The sequence below is a fragment of the Ostrinia nubilalis genome, chromosome 24, assembly GCF_963855985.1.
Source record: "Ostrinia nubilalis chromosome 24, ilOstNubi1.1, whole genome shotgun sequence".
Taxonomy (NCBI): domain Eukaryota; kingdom Metazoa; phylum Arthropoda; class Insecta; order Lepidoptera; family Crambidae; genus Ostrinia; species Ostrinia nubilalis.
This window is the reverse complement of record NC_087111.1, coordinates 2,104,387-2,119,451: the sequence shown is the minus strand read 5'-3', so window position 1 is coordinate 2,119,451 and position 15,065 is coordinate 2,104,387. Positions and strand designations below refer to the sequence as shown.

At 35.4% G+C, this 15,065-nt stretch overlaps 1 protein-coding gene across 1 annotated transcript in view; it reads left to right on the top strand.

Annotated features, from left to right (window-relative positions):
- The window catches only part of LOC135083633 (huntingtin), an 87,707-nt gene that overhangs the window by 35,883 nt on the left and 36,759 nt on the right, over window positions 1-15,065 (top strand). The window contains exons 20-23 of the mRNA XM_063978336.1: window positions 191-351; window positions 3,314-3,407; window positions 3,938-4,037; window positions 5,612-5,706. Of these exons, the coding sequence (XP_063834406.1) occupies window positions 191-351; window positions 3,314-3,407; window positions 3,938-4,037; window positions 5,612-5,706 (450 nt within the window). The remainder of the gene's footprint in view (window positions 1-190; window positions 352-3,313; window positions 3,408-3,937; window positions 4,038-5,611; window positions 5,707-15,065) is intronic.

Genomic DNA, 15,065 nt, shown 5'->3' with positions numbered 1-15,065 from the left:
TTCATAATGTAAATCATTGTAAATGGAGAGCGGGGCTTTCTAACACAAGTATCTACTTATACTTAAAAGAAAACCCCAATCGAAACCCTGTTTTTTCAAACCTGATTCTGAATAAACAATTTTGTAATTTGTATCACAGTTGAAATCCTGTTATCAATTTTAACCATTCAAAATTCAACTCTATCCGCAGAGCTACACGATGCAAAACGACATACCCCTCCAGTGCAAAGTGTTGTGCCTCCTCAACCAGCTGCTGACCTTAAGAGTCAACTACTGCATGCTGGATAGCGACCAGGTGTTCATCGGCTTCCTGCTGAAACAGCTGGACTTGATCGAACAGCATGAGATCCCGTGAGTTCCTGATTCTATTCATCATTTCATCATCATCATCATTTCAGCCATAGGACGTCCACTGCTGAACATAGGCCTCCCCCAATGCTTTCCATGTTACCCGGTTGGTAGCGGCCTGCGTCCAGCGCTTCCCTGCTACCTTTACGATGTCGTCGGTCCACCTTGTGGGTGGACGTCCACTCTGCGTTTTCCGGTACGCGGCCTCCACTCCAGAACCTTGCTGCCCCATCGGCCGTCAGTTCTGCGTACTATGTGTCCTGCCCATTGCCACTTCAGCTTGCTAATCCGTTGGGCTATGTCACTCTATTCTACTAATTACAAGCATTAATTTTAACTAGCGGCCGCCCGCGACTTCGTACGCGTGGATCCCGTTTTACCCTACGTTCTAAAAGGAACCCCCATGCAAAATTTGAGACTCCTAGCACTTGTAGTTTCTGAGATTTCGTGATGAGTGAGTGAGTCAGTCAATCAATCAAATTACAAACTTTACCGAACTTAAGCGACCAGGTGTTTATCGGCTTCCAACTGAAATAGCTGGACTTGATAGATCAGCATGAGAAATATAAACTCACGGGAGTTTATATTTCTAATAGTTTAACGTTACAAAGTAAGCAACTAACGGCCGAATACTGAAACGCCATTTAAATATTTGACGGCTTCTCAAATAGTTAAGCAGCTCCTAAACTTACATTTCGCATACTCAAAACAATATCTGAGCAGTTCTCAATTTGTAAGCACCTCCCAAATTAAGTTGCACTTAAACGCCACTCAAATGAATTTTCGCATACTGAAACGCCATTCAACGCTAAGCATTACTCAAACAACTGTCAAATCGTCTTAAGCAGCTGTTAAATTTGAGAGTGCTTGCCCGGTATCTTAAATCCTATTCTTATACCTAAATCGACCTAAATAGTGGTAAATAATGTGTGTCATCGTTAACATTTCTTTCGAGCCTTGAGGAAATACCTAGATCTAATCGCAGGAACGCAATAAGGCTGAACGCTATTGAAAAATATTATTATAATGACATGCAATTCCGAGCGAGGTTCCGCGTCTCTAAAGAAACGGTGTTGTTTCTGGATTCATAATTTGGAAGCTCTTTGAAACCCCTCACCAAACGCCATACAACCAGTGGACCAAATACCTACTTATTATAACCCTACTGTTCTACGCAACGGGAAGTTATGAACGTGTATTAGGTGATATCTTCCACATCTAACAACCAACTGTGCATTGTATAGTGCACGAAGTAACAACCAAAATAGCTGCTATGAAACCGCAATACATAAACATGCCTATTTCTGAGGAATAAGGGGACATCGCATAAGTAGGTAGCAGCATTTCCAAGAGTTGTTGATTTGTCAATTTGATGCTCTGTCAACAATGATAAATGTCAATTGTGGTTACGTTTCGGTCCACGATCGCCACTTAATAGATTTCAACAATAAAAAGTATCACCTTTAAAATTATTTTTTTAATTAAATAAAAATGCAAGCATTAATTTTTTTATATGACAAAACGAGATTTATATATAATAGAAACTAAAAATAAACTGTTCTATGTTAAGTTGATTTAGTATATTTCCATAAAAGACAATACATAAACAAACGATGCTGCGTGTAATGGATAAAAAACGCAAAGTTATCATTTGTGTAAATGAAAACATACTTTTTTTGGTAAATGTTGCCATTATGTAAACATTTGAGAGCTGCTTAGCTGATCACGGCTTCAAATCCGTTGAGTGGCGTTTGAGAATACCATTTAAAATTGAAGGATACTTAAATTTAGGAGCCCGTCAGCTGAGTGAACGATTTGAGTAGCGTTTCAGTATTCGGCCGTAATATACTCTATTTTTCATAACAGATAAAAGTTTCGCGCACTTAAAATGTTTATATTGCAAACTCAGTTGTCAAACTTAAACTTAAATGGCCATGACACCAGAAAAGTTCTCGAGTGGCGACCACAGATCGTATCAGATAGAAGACTAATGCCCGTTTTCACCATCAATCCTTAATTTTTGAGTGACCCCTTTGATAACAAAATTCCGGTTATGTGTTACCATAGGGGTCACTTATAAATTGATGGTGAAAACGGGCATAAGGCTGAGTTGCACCACCTAGCTTTGACAGTGAATTTAACGATAACCGGTGCTTTTTGTATGGTGTTTGACCAGTGTTGGCACTAATCAATTAATTTTTTAATCAATTAATTAATTTGATTAATTTTAATCATGATTAAATTAATCCTGATTATAATCCTTCTCCCCTATCGTCAGCCAGCCCGCTTAACTTCTTCCTGACCCAATTTTGCTGGAGGATACCGGAAGAATAGAAGGAATTGTGAGAAACAAAACTAGTGCGATAAGTGTTTTGAGTAGTGAAAATTGACGCAGTTTTTTGGGAAAACGACAGTACAACTCCAGATCCCCCCTTTGCTAGATATTTTATAAGTCGCGGGTACCTTTTCATACACCCCCAACCCTTTTCTTATGAAAATAGTAGATAGTTAATCAAATAATCAAATTAACGATTAATGATTATGATTAATTAATCATAATCAAAATTTTCGATTAATGATTAATTAATCATAATCAAAAAAATTTGCTTATGATTTTAATCATTAATTTTTAATCATTAATCAGATAAACTTTTTGCCAACACTGTGTTTGACAGATTTTTGACGTTTGTTAAAGTTAAAGTCGGATGGTGCAACCCAGCCCTAGTGTAGGCAGACCTTCTACTAGGTAAACCGACGATCTGTTGAGGGTCACAGGAAGCACCTGGATACAGGCAACACAGAACTGATTTTGGGAATCCTTGGGAGAGGTCTTTGTCCAGCAGTGGACGGTATTAGGTTGAAAAGACAATCATAAGCCTGAATCTTTGCAGAAATTGAAACAGGAAGAAAGATAATTTCTCTCTTCTTTATAGTATTTCTAACGCATAACTCTCTGAACTTTCAGGGACTGTTGCGACCTCGTCAATAGCATCTTAACATTCTTGGTACAGCTGTCCTCCTCCAAGCATCATACGAAGCAAATCATTGAGATACCAAAGGTAAGTGAACTTTTCTTTGTCATGCCTCCGGCAGTGTCGCTTAATATTGAGAAAATACAAAATTTATGAAAGAAAGGAACATTTATTACAATGGGTTTCATACAAAGACAAAAAAGGAACGTGAAAAAGACATTCAACATTTTGCCGATTCGAGGGTCGAAAGTTTTAACCTCTTTTTCTGTCGTATTGTAAACTAACACGATCATTATTTAAACTTAGGCGGAGAGGTTAATGGCCCGTGCACACCACACAAATCTGACGCAGCCTGGTAGGCCTTGGAATATGATAGGAATGCACAGGCCTTAACGCGATTATTATTTAATTTTTCAATACAAATGGCTAATATTCAAACAATAAAATAAATATAAGATTTTAAACTTTCGCGTTGCATTTCGTCGCAGCCGAAACGTCAAGCCGTGAGTACATAATGTAACTCATTAATAAACGTCGCGTTAAGATCCGTGTCTTACTATTTTAATAAAATAAATCTTCTGTGCGACCATTAGTTGAAAAGAAACGTTGTGTTTCAGCTGATACAACTATGCGATGGCTTGATGGCGTCTGGCGCTCATGCTGAATGCATCGCTGGTTTGGAGCCTGTCGCGGTCAAAGTGTTCAGTAATATGGGATGTAAATATATCCTTCATCATCATCATCTCAGCCATAGGACGTCCACTGCTGAATAGACATGTTGACACCACCACTCAATTGACGTACATTTTAAAACTGTCAAAACGAAACTCTCCCATAGATTTTGTATGGCATTACAAGCAAGTGACGTCACTATTTTGTCAACTCAATCAAACTACTTTTTTTCAATTACAATGCGAACAAAAATCGTAATTTACAGGTAATTTAAGATGAATTAAGTTTTTAAGAGCAGAATGTAGGGTCTTTTTAAAACAGTTGTGGTTCCGAATTATTGGGGTATGGTGTCAAATTGTCTATTGAGTTATTTTGCTTTTATATACCTACATTAATTTTTTCGTGATCATGTAGCATTTCTCATAAGCTGAAATGATGATGATGACTTCATTTAGTAATTTTTTATTCAAATTTAAATACAGGGTGTCCCAGAATGGGTGAATCAAACTGTTAGGGGAGGTAGCTCTACTAATGTACTATCCCTAAAAAATATGAAAAAAATAAAGCGCATAAGAAAACAAACTTTTTTTTTTAAAGTTAAAATAAATCAGCTTTGCCTAAGTATCTGGCTATAATTGCTGCGTTTGGAGTTTATTTGTACTTTTTTCTTATTAATATTAACTGTACATGATCGCTTCGTTTATCTGTAAACAAACTTTTGAAAATAATTACTATATTTCGAGTTAAGAGCACTTTATTTGAAAAAAAAAATCCGAATTTTTTTTTCATATTTTTTTGGGATAGTACCTACATTAGTAGAGCTACCTCCCCTATCAGTTTGATTCACCCATTCTGGGACACCCTGTATATAATTTGTTCAGTACATAGGCCCCTTCTAGGGCACTTATACACGTCCCAAATATAGCTTGCCCTACCACCACTTCGGGACAACATATGGAAGCTGTAATAAAAAAAAGTTATTAACAAGTTATTACGCATACGCATATTCGTGGCTCAACTACGGAGTAATTATGTGGGGAAGTAGTACAGATGCCCAAGATCTCCTGATCCTCCAAAAAAAACTTATTAGAATAATATTTAACATGAAAAATACCGATAGCTGTAAACCATATTTTGCCAAACACAATATACCTACCTACCTAGCATATACATATTAGAGACGTGTAAATTTGTCAAAAAATACCCAGAATTTTATAAAAAACGAGGAGACATCGACAGTACATACAATTTACGACATCGACAAAAACTCATAACACCTCCATCCCGCCTTGAACTGTACTCATCGGGTCCACTTTCCATGTCAATCAAAATTTTTAATAAGCTTCCACTTTCAATAAAAATACACCCAAAGAATCAACATTCTTAAAAAAACTTAAAGAACTTTTAATTTCCAAACACTATTATGCTTAAAGCGAGTATCTTAATGATAAATTACTAGGCTCTAACTTGTAATACGTCTTTCGGTTGATCTGGGGTGGTCCTCCTCTCTCCTAATTGCAGTGCCCTACAGGGCCCATAATGTTCTAATTTTAAGTACATAATGGATGCAATAAAATATTGAGTATTGAGTATTGAAGTTCTAATTGTAAATGTTTCAGGGACGAGTATATTGGGGAGGGCGCAACAGCAAGAGGCACAGGCGACTAGAGAGGTGTTGTTTTACATGTTGCAGAAGACCATGCATCAGAGAAAGGTGACCATTCATTTAAAATTATAAACTTTAAGCCCAGGCGCAGAACACCGACTGTCGGGCTGTTAATCAGTATGAACAATGAATATATTGTATGAAAATGCTCGAATACCTTAATCGAGTCTCTCAACAGGTAGGCCTTCGGATGAACATGGCACGGTAATACTATCATACAGTATTGTAACTTCATATAAACGGAAGAAACGCGAGCTTTCCTTCGAAATTCAAATCTCGGTATGCGCTCGACATGCAAAAGTCGGGGGTGTCGCGAATGTGCCACAGGCACAGTAATAAACGGACGATGTGTTTTTTACACAGTAAGCGCTCTTTTTTTTATAAAAATAATTACAAGTACCTATTTATACAGGGTGTTAGGTAAATGGGTTTCTAGCTCATGTTAACATTAAATAATATGGTGAAGTCAGTGATTATCATCATTTTTTTTTTTAATTTTCATACAAAATAAAATTTATAAAATCAGATTTGTATGAAAATTAAAATTATTAATATGATGATATCAATTTTCTGACTTCACCATACCATTTATATGCACATGTTAACATGGGCTAGTGTCGGCTTATAAACCCATTTACCTAACACCCTGTATAAAAATCAAGCATTTTGTACGCCTCAGTCGAGGCGCATACATTTTACGGTCGCAAATTTATAAGATTTGTTACCAAATCTTAACACAAATATATTTTTTAATTAAATCTACTAATCACAAAACAACATGAATTTTTATCCTATTTCTTAAACAAAGTTTTGTTTGTCAAAATAAAATAAAAAATTACATAATACATTTACAAAATACATTTACAAAACTAGATAGAAATTCTATGTAGGCAGATGTAATAAAATAGGGTCTGCAGGTGGGCAGCCCTATCGCATGTTGTCATAACCGTGACGTTCCACGCGGCTGTTGACATTTATTTCAAAAATGTGGTCGAGTTGGAATACTGTATAGATAGTTTACCGTGAACATGGACAAAACGAAGCTTATGTCGAATGTCTATGTTGCGCCCTACCTAGTTTCGGTTGGGAGCTCGATTCTCGAGATTGTTGACAAGTATGTCTACCTCGGACAAACGATTCAGCTAAGTAGGTCCAATAGGGATGTTTCCTGGGTCAAAAAGCAAGAGTTTTAATTAGTCCGTCAGTTAACTTATCAAAAAACACTCTACACGTATTTTTAACTTTTTCAAACTAATGAAAATTTAGAGAGATAAAGCGCGCCAAAGTTCTTAAGAAGAGGCCCGTGACGTCAATGAGTGCATAAAAGTGCCGCACTTTGTGACGTCGCGCGGAACTTCAACCCACCATAACTATGTAATTATTTGTTAGATTGACAAATAAAAATATATGTGACCAATATTTTTTGATATTAAACATGACGGACTAAAAATTTTTTTTTAGGAAACTAGCCTATTATAGCCACGATTGCCGAACGGTGAATCGGACTGGCCGACTCGAAATCCGAGGAACCACCGCCGCTCGACTATTGTGTCACGCCCACTCGTAACACAAGCTTATTTATTTAGCTTAACACGAGGGGCTAACGGGACTATTAGTAATTTGTGCAATTCAAATTGCTAATAATGTTTAAAAAAAATGAGAAACACTACATCAATTTCGTATCGGCCGATTCTTTAAACAAATTGGAAGCTGACTCAACTATCGGCCTACTAAAAGTCTGTAGTTCGCAGTGTCTAAATAGAAAATAGATAGAACACACTTTAGATATCCCGCCTTGCATATAACCCACCAAGGACCACCTGTTGTAAACATTAAGACAATGTAAATCATCGAAAACCGTAGTATAGCCTGACCAGGAACATAAAAACCCTCGCCATGTTGCGGAAAACTAATGGTACTAATTTCTTTTAATGGCAACAGTAACTGAAAACTTCATTGTCATGTCACCTTGCATGTCAGTCTATTGCTGTCAAAGTGTAAACAAACTTTATTTTAAATGTGCGCAATTGATTTTGTGAATTAAATTGCTAAAATCTTTTTATAGTCGTGAAAGAAAAGTGGTTTACAATGTGTTAAAGTATTTGTCGAAGAGAAATACTAAGGGTTCGGACAATATTTTCATTGAATAATGTTTCCGACAAAGGTTGTCAAATTGACTGACATGTTTATCGCATAGTACAGTCCACTATGAAAATTAGATGTGGTTTGTTTCAACTACCTATTTTAAAATTTTTTGACACTTTCTAAGTGTTGAATTTTATGGAATTGGGAAAGAAGTACCGAGTTTGAAGCGTTCATGAGCAAACATTGCAGTTGAATATTCAAGTTCTGAATTTGATTATTGATGAATAATAAAATAAATCCTACTAGCTCGATTGATGGTTTCATTTAATTTATATAAACCAGGTTACCTATAATAATATTTTTTCGTTAATTTATAAAAATATCAAATTAGCCCGTAATCCTGAATCCTGATACATAAAGTTAGCCTATTAATTTAACATAGGTACGACTGTACTCAGTGTTGCACTATCAAATGCAATTGACGCGCCTCTATGCCAGGGTTTTTATGTTCCTGGTCAGGCTATACCTAGATAATTCTACCAAAAACATATTGACAGTTGACAGACATCATATTTGGATTGAATAAAGGAAACCGGCTATAAATAAATGATTTGATTTGAGATCACGCGGCGGTAAAAAGGTTAAAATCAAAGTTGGATATCATTGTGAGGGAATAATAACAATGCAAGTGTAACCCATAGTTTAGGCTAAAAGGAGAGGGAATTGGGTTCGTATGGCAGATCGTTGAAAGTTATACGATTTGCCTTCAAAAATTATTGTTAATATTTTCTTTGAAAGATTCGGTAATCTGAGCGTCGTATATAGTCAAGTCAGGAAAAAAAACTTGTTTTGCGCGATTCAGGAAACGTACAGCGCCATCTATTGCGGCACTTCTGAAACATTTTCTATTGAAGAACAAGTATTAAAATAAGTTCTTTTTATCCTAAGTAGGTTATTATTTGAAATGTTATTGTTTGCTAAGGTAGAATAACAGTAATACTTACCTACATACGTACCTCATTACAAATACCTAAGTAGATTTATTCTATTTTATCACTCACTAGACAGCAAAGCAACCCTAACAGCGTAAAAAGAGTTCAGAGGATAGAAAGAGACAAAACTTGTAGGTGAATAAAATTGTAGGTACGTAGTGCTGTGCGAGCTGAATGAGGGTATTCGCGAATGAAAAATCCGCCAGATGGAAATACGTAGACGCAAGGTCCAAATGCTTTACAATTGGTTATTTTTGACATGACATTGACAGATATGTCAAAATCCACCAATCGCGCAGCAGTCAGACCCCACATCCACGTCCCGCCATCTAGCGGATCTTTCATTCGCGAAAACCCTCATTACACAAAATGCAAAATATTCAACGCACATGGTGCATTCGAAATTGCACCTTACTACTACGCTCACAAGAGCGCATTTTTTTTGTGTTCAGAAATGATCTACCTCACAGCTCAAGCGTCAGGGTGATAATCGTACCATCTCTAAAGTACCCTATTAATAAACTTCAGTGTTGCGATAATTCGAAATTGGACAAACAGTTTTAAAGTTTTAAAAGGGGTAGTGTCGGAAAATAGACACGGTGAATTAAAGTAAATGTTTTTATTAGCTAAAATAACTTTTTGCTACAGTTTTTTGTCATAAGTATTTTAAAATTATTTAAAAAGTGTAGTTTTTTTAATTATTTAAATTACTACAGTTAATTATCATTCCTAAATATTACGATTTTCCATTAAAGAAAATAATAACAGTGCTGTAAAATAAAAATTCATAAAATAAAATTAATTTATTTTTGCAAATAGGCTTTTAGAAAGCACTTTTACACGTCCCAATATTAACCCTACCACTGCTTCGGGACAATAAATGGGCCAGTGCTGAGAAGAAGCAGCGCAAGAAACTCAGTCACTATTGTCAGCCTCCTTTTCAAGGGTTTACAGTCTTTAAAATATACAAAATATTATAGTTATAAGTATTGATGCGAGCTAGGTAGTTAAATATTCCAAACATTTTTATCTTTTATATAATCATCAACTTTATAGTAGCCCTTTTTCATTAAGGTGCTTTTGATATGTGCTTTACAACAGTTTGTGGTAATTTATTGAAAAGTTTAATACATTTCCCCATAAATGAATTACCAATCTTGTGCAGTCTGAAATTTGGAACGGCCAGTTTATTTTTGTTTCTTGTATTGAACTTGTGTAAATCACTCTTTCTAGTAAATTGCTCTATATTTTTGCGAACATATAAAAGGTTTTCATAAATGAACTGTGAAGCTACTGTCAGTATATTAATCTCCTTAAAGAATTATCTCAAGGAAAATCGGGGTCCAAGGTTATAAATGGCCCGCACTGCTCTCTTCTACAGAACAAACACAGTTTCAATGTCCGCAGCTGAGCCCCACAACTAGGGTTGCCAACTTTTCTTTCAAAATATAAAGTATATCAGAGGTCGGAGAAGGAAAACAGACAGTATTAAAAAAAAAACAAACAGTATAGCTCTACAACGCGTACTTAAATGTGGTGTTGGGCATTTACTTTTAAAAATATCTATGGATACTAGTGATGCTAGCTGAAAACAGTATTTTGTATACTTTATTTTTGTTCAACAGTAAAAAGTATAATTTAGTGAAAAACAGTATAATACTGTTCAAAACAGTATAGTTGGCAACCCTACCCACAACAATATGCCGTATGACATTATACTATGAAAATAGCAAAAATAAACTAGCCTTGCCGTTTCAATGTCAGTTAATTGCCTTATCTTTCTCACTGCAAAAGCAGCTGAACTGAGCCTTGCTGACAAGGTTTCAATATGAGGACCCCACTGAAGTTTAGAGTCTAAAGTGATTCCTAAGAATGTTGTGGAACTTATGCTATTTAATGGTTCATTCTTCACCAGCAATTGTGTGGGAACCTGCCTCACATTAGGTAAGGTAAATTTAATGCACTTAGTTTTGTTTGCATTTAACAATAAGTTGTTAACAGTAAACCAATGCAAAACCTGTGAGAGTGTGTCATTTAAATCATCAAGGTTTACTTTACCTCTATCAACTTTGAAAATGAGAGATGTGTCATCAGCAAATAAAACAATGAATCTTGATTGCGATGATGATCGACCTAGCGTGTATAGAAATACGCATGTGTTCACAAGGCGTGGCGGCCCTGACTGATTTGCAACTTGAAGTTGTCGCACGCTGTAGGTAATTATCTCGGCCACCATAGGCGAGTGACGGAGGCCTATTACTTATTCTGTGGTATGGCTGATCGTTGAAAGTTATACGATCTGCCTTCAAAAATTTTTAAGTAAGAAATTTATCTCAAGTATGTCTCACTCAAGTCTAAGTATCAAGTAGTCAAGTCAGGAAAAAAAACTTGTTTTGCGCGTTTCAGGAAACGTACAGCGCCATCTATTGCGGCACTTCTAAAACATTTTCTATTGAAGAACAAGTTGACGCACAATTCTCTGCAGCCGGCGCCACTAGCACGAAAATATGAATTTATTCGCAAAAAAATATAACGTTCAACGGCACCAAGTTGATTGTTGTAATAAATTAAAATACTTTATCATTTTAAAATAAGAATTTTTGTATTTTTTTCTTTTATATTTCACGCTTGTGTTTCAAAGAGTTATGTTATTATCTCTTCAGCTTAAAATACATTTAAATTAATTCAGTGGTTTAGGCGTAAAAAGAACATAGTCGACAAATTGACTTTCGTAATTATAATATTATTAGTATGCATGTATTCTTTCCCAACTATTTTATTCCTAGCTTATCCTCAATTATGAACTTAGTGTAGTCAGGCCTCTCACTCGGCGGACCGACGATCTGGTGAAGGTCGCAGAATGCACCTGGATACGGGCAGCGCCGGACAGGCCTTTGTCCAATGTGCATGTGGATTGAGTGATCCTTGCTTCAATCTTAACAAAAATCGAGGAAGTTTTACTTAAAATATGTTAAAACATTGCGATGAAGTTTAAAAATTTGTTAAACCTAAGATAAAAATGTTATGGCCAATAAATAGGAGCACTCATACCGCACGCTTTAAGAAAACGTCAACATGTTTATTTCAGAAAATAAAGCCTTTCCACTTCTTTTTATAGTATTGAAAAATTGTTAAGAATATGTTAAAACTATTAACAAATTCAGAAATTCCTTGCACGTCCCGTTCCAAAGTTATGACGATTATTTAGGATCACTCACACCGCACACGGGCCGTATGAGTGCTCTTCAAAATAATGACTTTTTATTAATAAATACGTTTTATTTCTGTTGGGAAATGTGTGCAAACTGACGAGCGAATTTGTTAAAGAATAAGTGTGACAAAACTTAAAAGCTGAAGGAAGAAATTAACCTTTATTCTTTCCTCCAATATGCCGTGTGAGTGATCCTTACTTTTACCTCTATCTGCTCATTATGTAGTTCGTAGGCAGACTGAGATAGTATCTAAAATTGTTAATTGTTTTTAACAATTATTTGGCATATATTTTGCTTTTATTAAGGTCATAATTTAAGAAATATCAGGCTTAGATGATTCTTAAAGGAAAATGTTGATTAGGGTACGTATGATTTTTTATTTTGAGAGACTGTTTCGATTCATCAGAAGTTTACATGTGAGATTTAATAATATTATTTTATCGTATTTTATAGTCCAACCAAAAAAAAACAGTTTTGTTGAGAAATTTGCAATTTATTTAAATAAAACCGTGAGTATCTTTCTCAATTCATATTAAAAGTTAAATTTGAATTCAATCCTATAAACAATTGTAATGTTTCTTTATTTCTATCATTCAAGATGTAGGGGTAAACCACTAAAACTCGCGCTACTGCCGACCGCGGCGTCGGACGCCCCCCGCGAGTTTTAGCGGAGGCCCCTAAACCTACTACATATTAGATTGCATTGGTTTTGCATTGTCACGTCTGACGAATCGGAACAGTCTCACAAAATAAAAAATCATATGTACCCTAATCAACATTTTCCTTTAGGAATCATCTAAGCCTGATATTTCTTAAATTATGACCTTAATAAAAGCAAAATATATGCCAAATAATTGTTAAAAACAATTAACAATTTTAGATACTATCTCAGTCTGCCTACGAACTACATATGAGCAGATAGAGGTAAAAGTAAGGATCACTCACACGGCATATTGGAGGAAAGAATAAAGGTTAATTTATTCCTTCAGCTTTTAAGTTTTGTCACACTTATTCTTTAACAAATTCGCTCGTCAGTTTGCACACATTTCCCAACAGAAATAAAACGTATTTATTAATAAAAAGTCATTATTTTGAAGAGCACTCATACGGCCCGTGTGCGGTGTGAGTGATCCTAAATAATCGTCATAACTTTGGAACGGGACGTGCAAGGAATTTCTGAATTTGTTAATAGTTTTAACATATTCTTAACAATTTTTCAATACTATAAAAAGAAGTGGAAAGGCTTTATTTTCTGAAATAAACATGTTGACGTTTTCTTAAAGCGTGCGGTATGAGTGCTCCTATTTATTGGCCATAACATTTTTATCTTAGGTTTAACAAATTTTTAAACTTCATCGCAATGTTTTAACATATTTTAAGTAAAACTTCCTCGATTTTTGTTAAGATTGAAGCAAGGATCACTCAATCCACATGCACATCTTTGTCCAGCATTGGACAGCATTTGGCTGAAACAAACCAACTTATACCAGGCCTGTTCATCTTCGCGAGTTTGCATCGAAAACAAAACACGTGCGACTACACCTCCTAACTAAGATATCTAATCGACGTGTACTCGTGTATTCTTCACCCATTTGCATTGTAAAAACAATAAACTATGTAAAAAGGTGGTGTAATCAATACTGTGCAGTATTTTAACTGCCCGAATAATAATCGAAACACAAAATATAATTCATTGTCATTCATGTATTTCCTCCGCCATTTTCCGCAGTTTGGCACCTCACGTCACACATAATTTTACCGAAGTCAGCCCTATGGATTCGGCGCAGTACCGATCACTGACGTTTGTCAACAAAATGGTGCTCGACTCTTGAGACAGGCTAAATTACAGGATTACTAATGTTTGGCCAAAAAACGTTTCCCAAATTATCACATCGCAAACAACGTTTCGCAAATTTTCATTTGGCAAATTCTCATTTGGCAAAACAACTTATTGCAAACTTTTAATTCGCAAATATCGTTTTTGGCATATTATTGTTTAGCAAATTATTGTTTGGCAAAGTAGGTATGTTATGCCAAATGTTTCATTTGGCAAAAATATTTCACGATAAACTATTTACAAAATAATTTGATTGGTATCTTGATATGGAATAAACGTTGTTTCATAATAAATCACAAATAATTTGTATTTTATTCTATAAAAACAACAAATAACAATAACAAACAACTCGTGGAGAAATCGCATGGAATACAACCGGCCATACAAGGCAAACACACACGTACTGACTGACCTCTGATCTGCCTGAGAGAATAAAATTATGATTCGATGGTGAGATGATCACCATACTGATTATTGATTGGTTGCGATTGTTCATGTCCATCCGTATGAGCAAAAGTTCCGATTAACGCATTATGCAATTCATGTAATATTTTTTCACAAATTATAATAAATAAAAACTAATAAGTATTTAAAATTCTTGTTTAGGTTAATTGAGAAAGATTATTAATTGTTATTTTGGAAGGATGAAAGCACAAAAAAGTGATTGATTTTTACACCTCAATATTTTTATTCTTAGGAAGATTAGAAGATTCATGAAACGAAATGTTTCAACTGTCTAAATCACCATCATAACAATCATAAGCTGTCAATTTCAACTAAAATAGTAAGACACGACGTAACGTCGCGTTAAGACCCGTGTCTTACTATTTTAGTTGAATGAACTGTGTCTATACATGCCCTGACACACTGTATGTATAGGTACTATTACTTATTCTGTGGTTGAACGATGGTGGCGCCTCCCTGTCAATGAGTTTGGTGGAACAGTGGGTCTACTAAAGGCTTTTTTTTGTATCGAGTTATGACGGATTCGATTTTTGATTCGATCAAAAAGTGCAACTTGCAACTATTAACAAATAAACTCGACATCAAATAAATCGCACCTCCCGCGACAAGCACTTTCAAACGTATGCATCCTCACTTCCCACCAATATTAGTACCATTTAAAAGTCTAGTTCTAAACTTCATTTAATTAAAGGAAAGGTTTTTAGGTACCCCAAATATGTGTCTTTAGGAGGATCCAGAGTCACTTCTTCAATAATCAGGTAGTTACGCTTGAGACAACTTTTATGGCTATAAAACTGTTAAGTTGGGATTAATCGC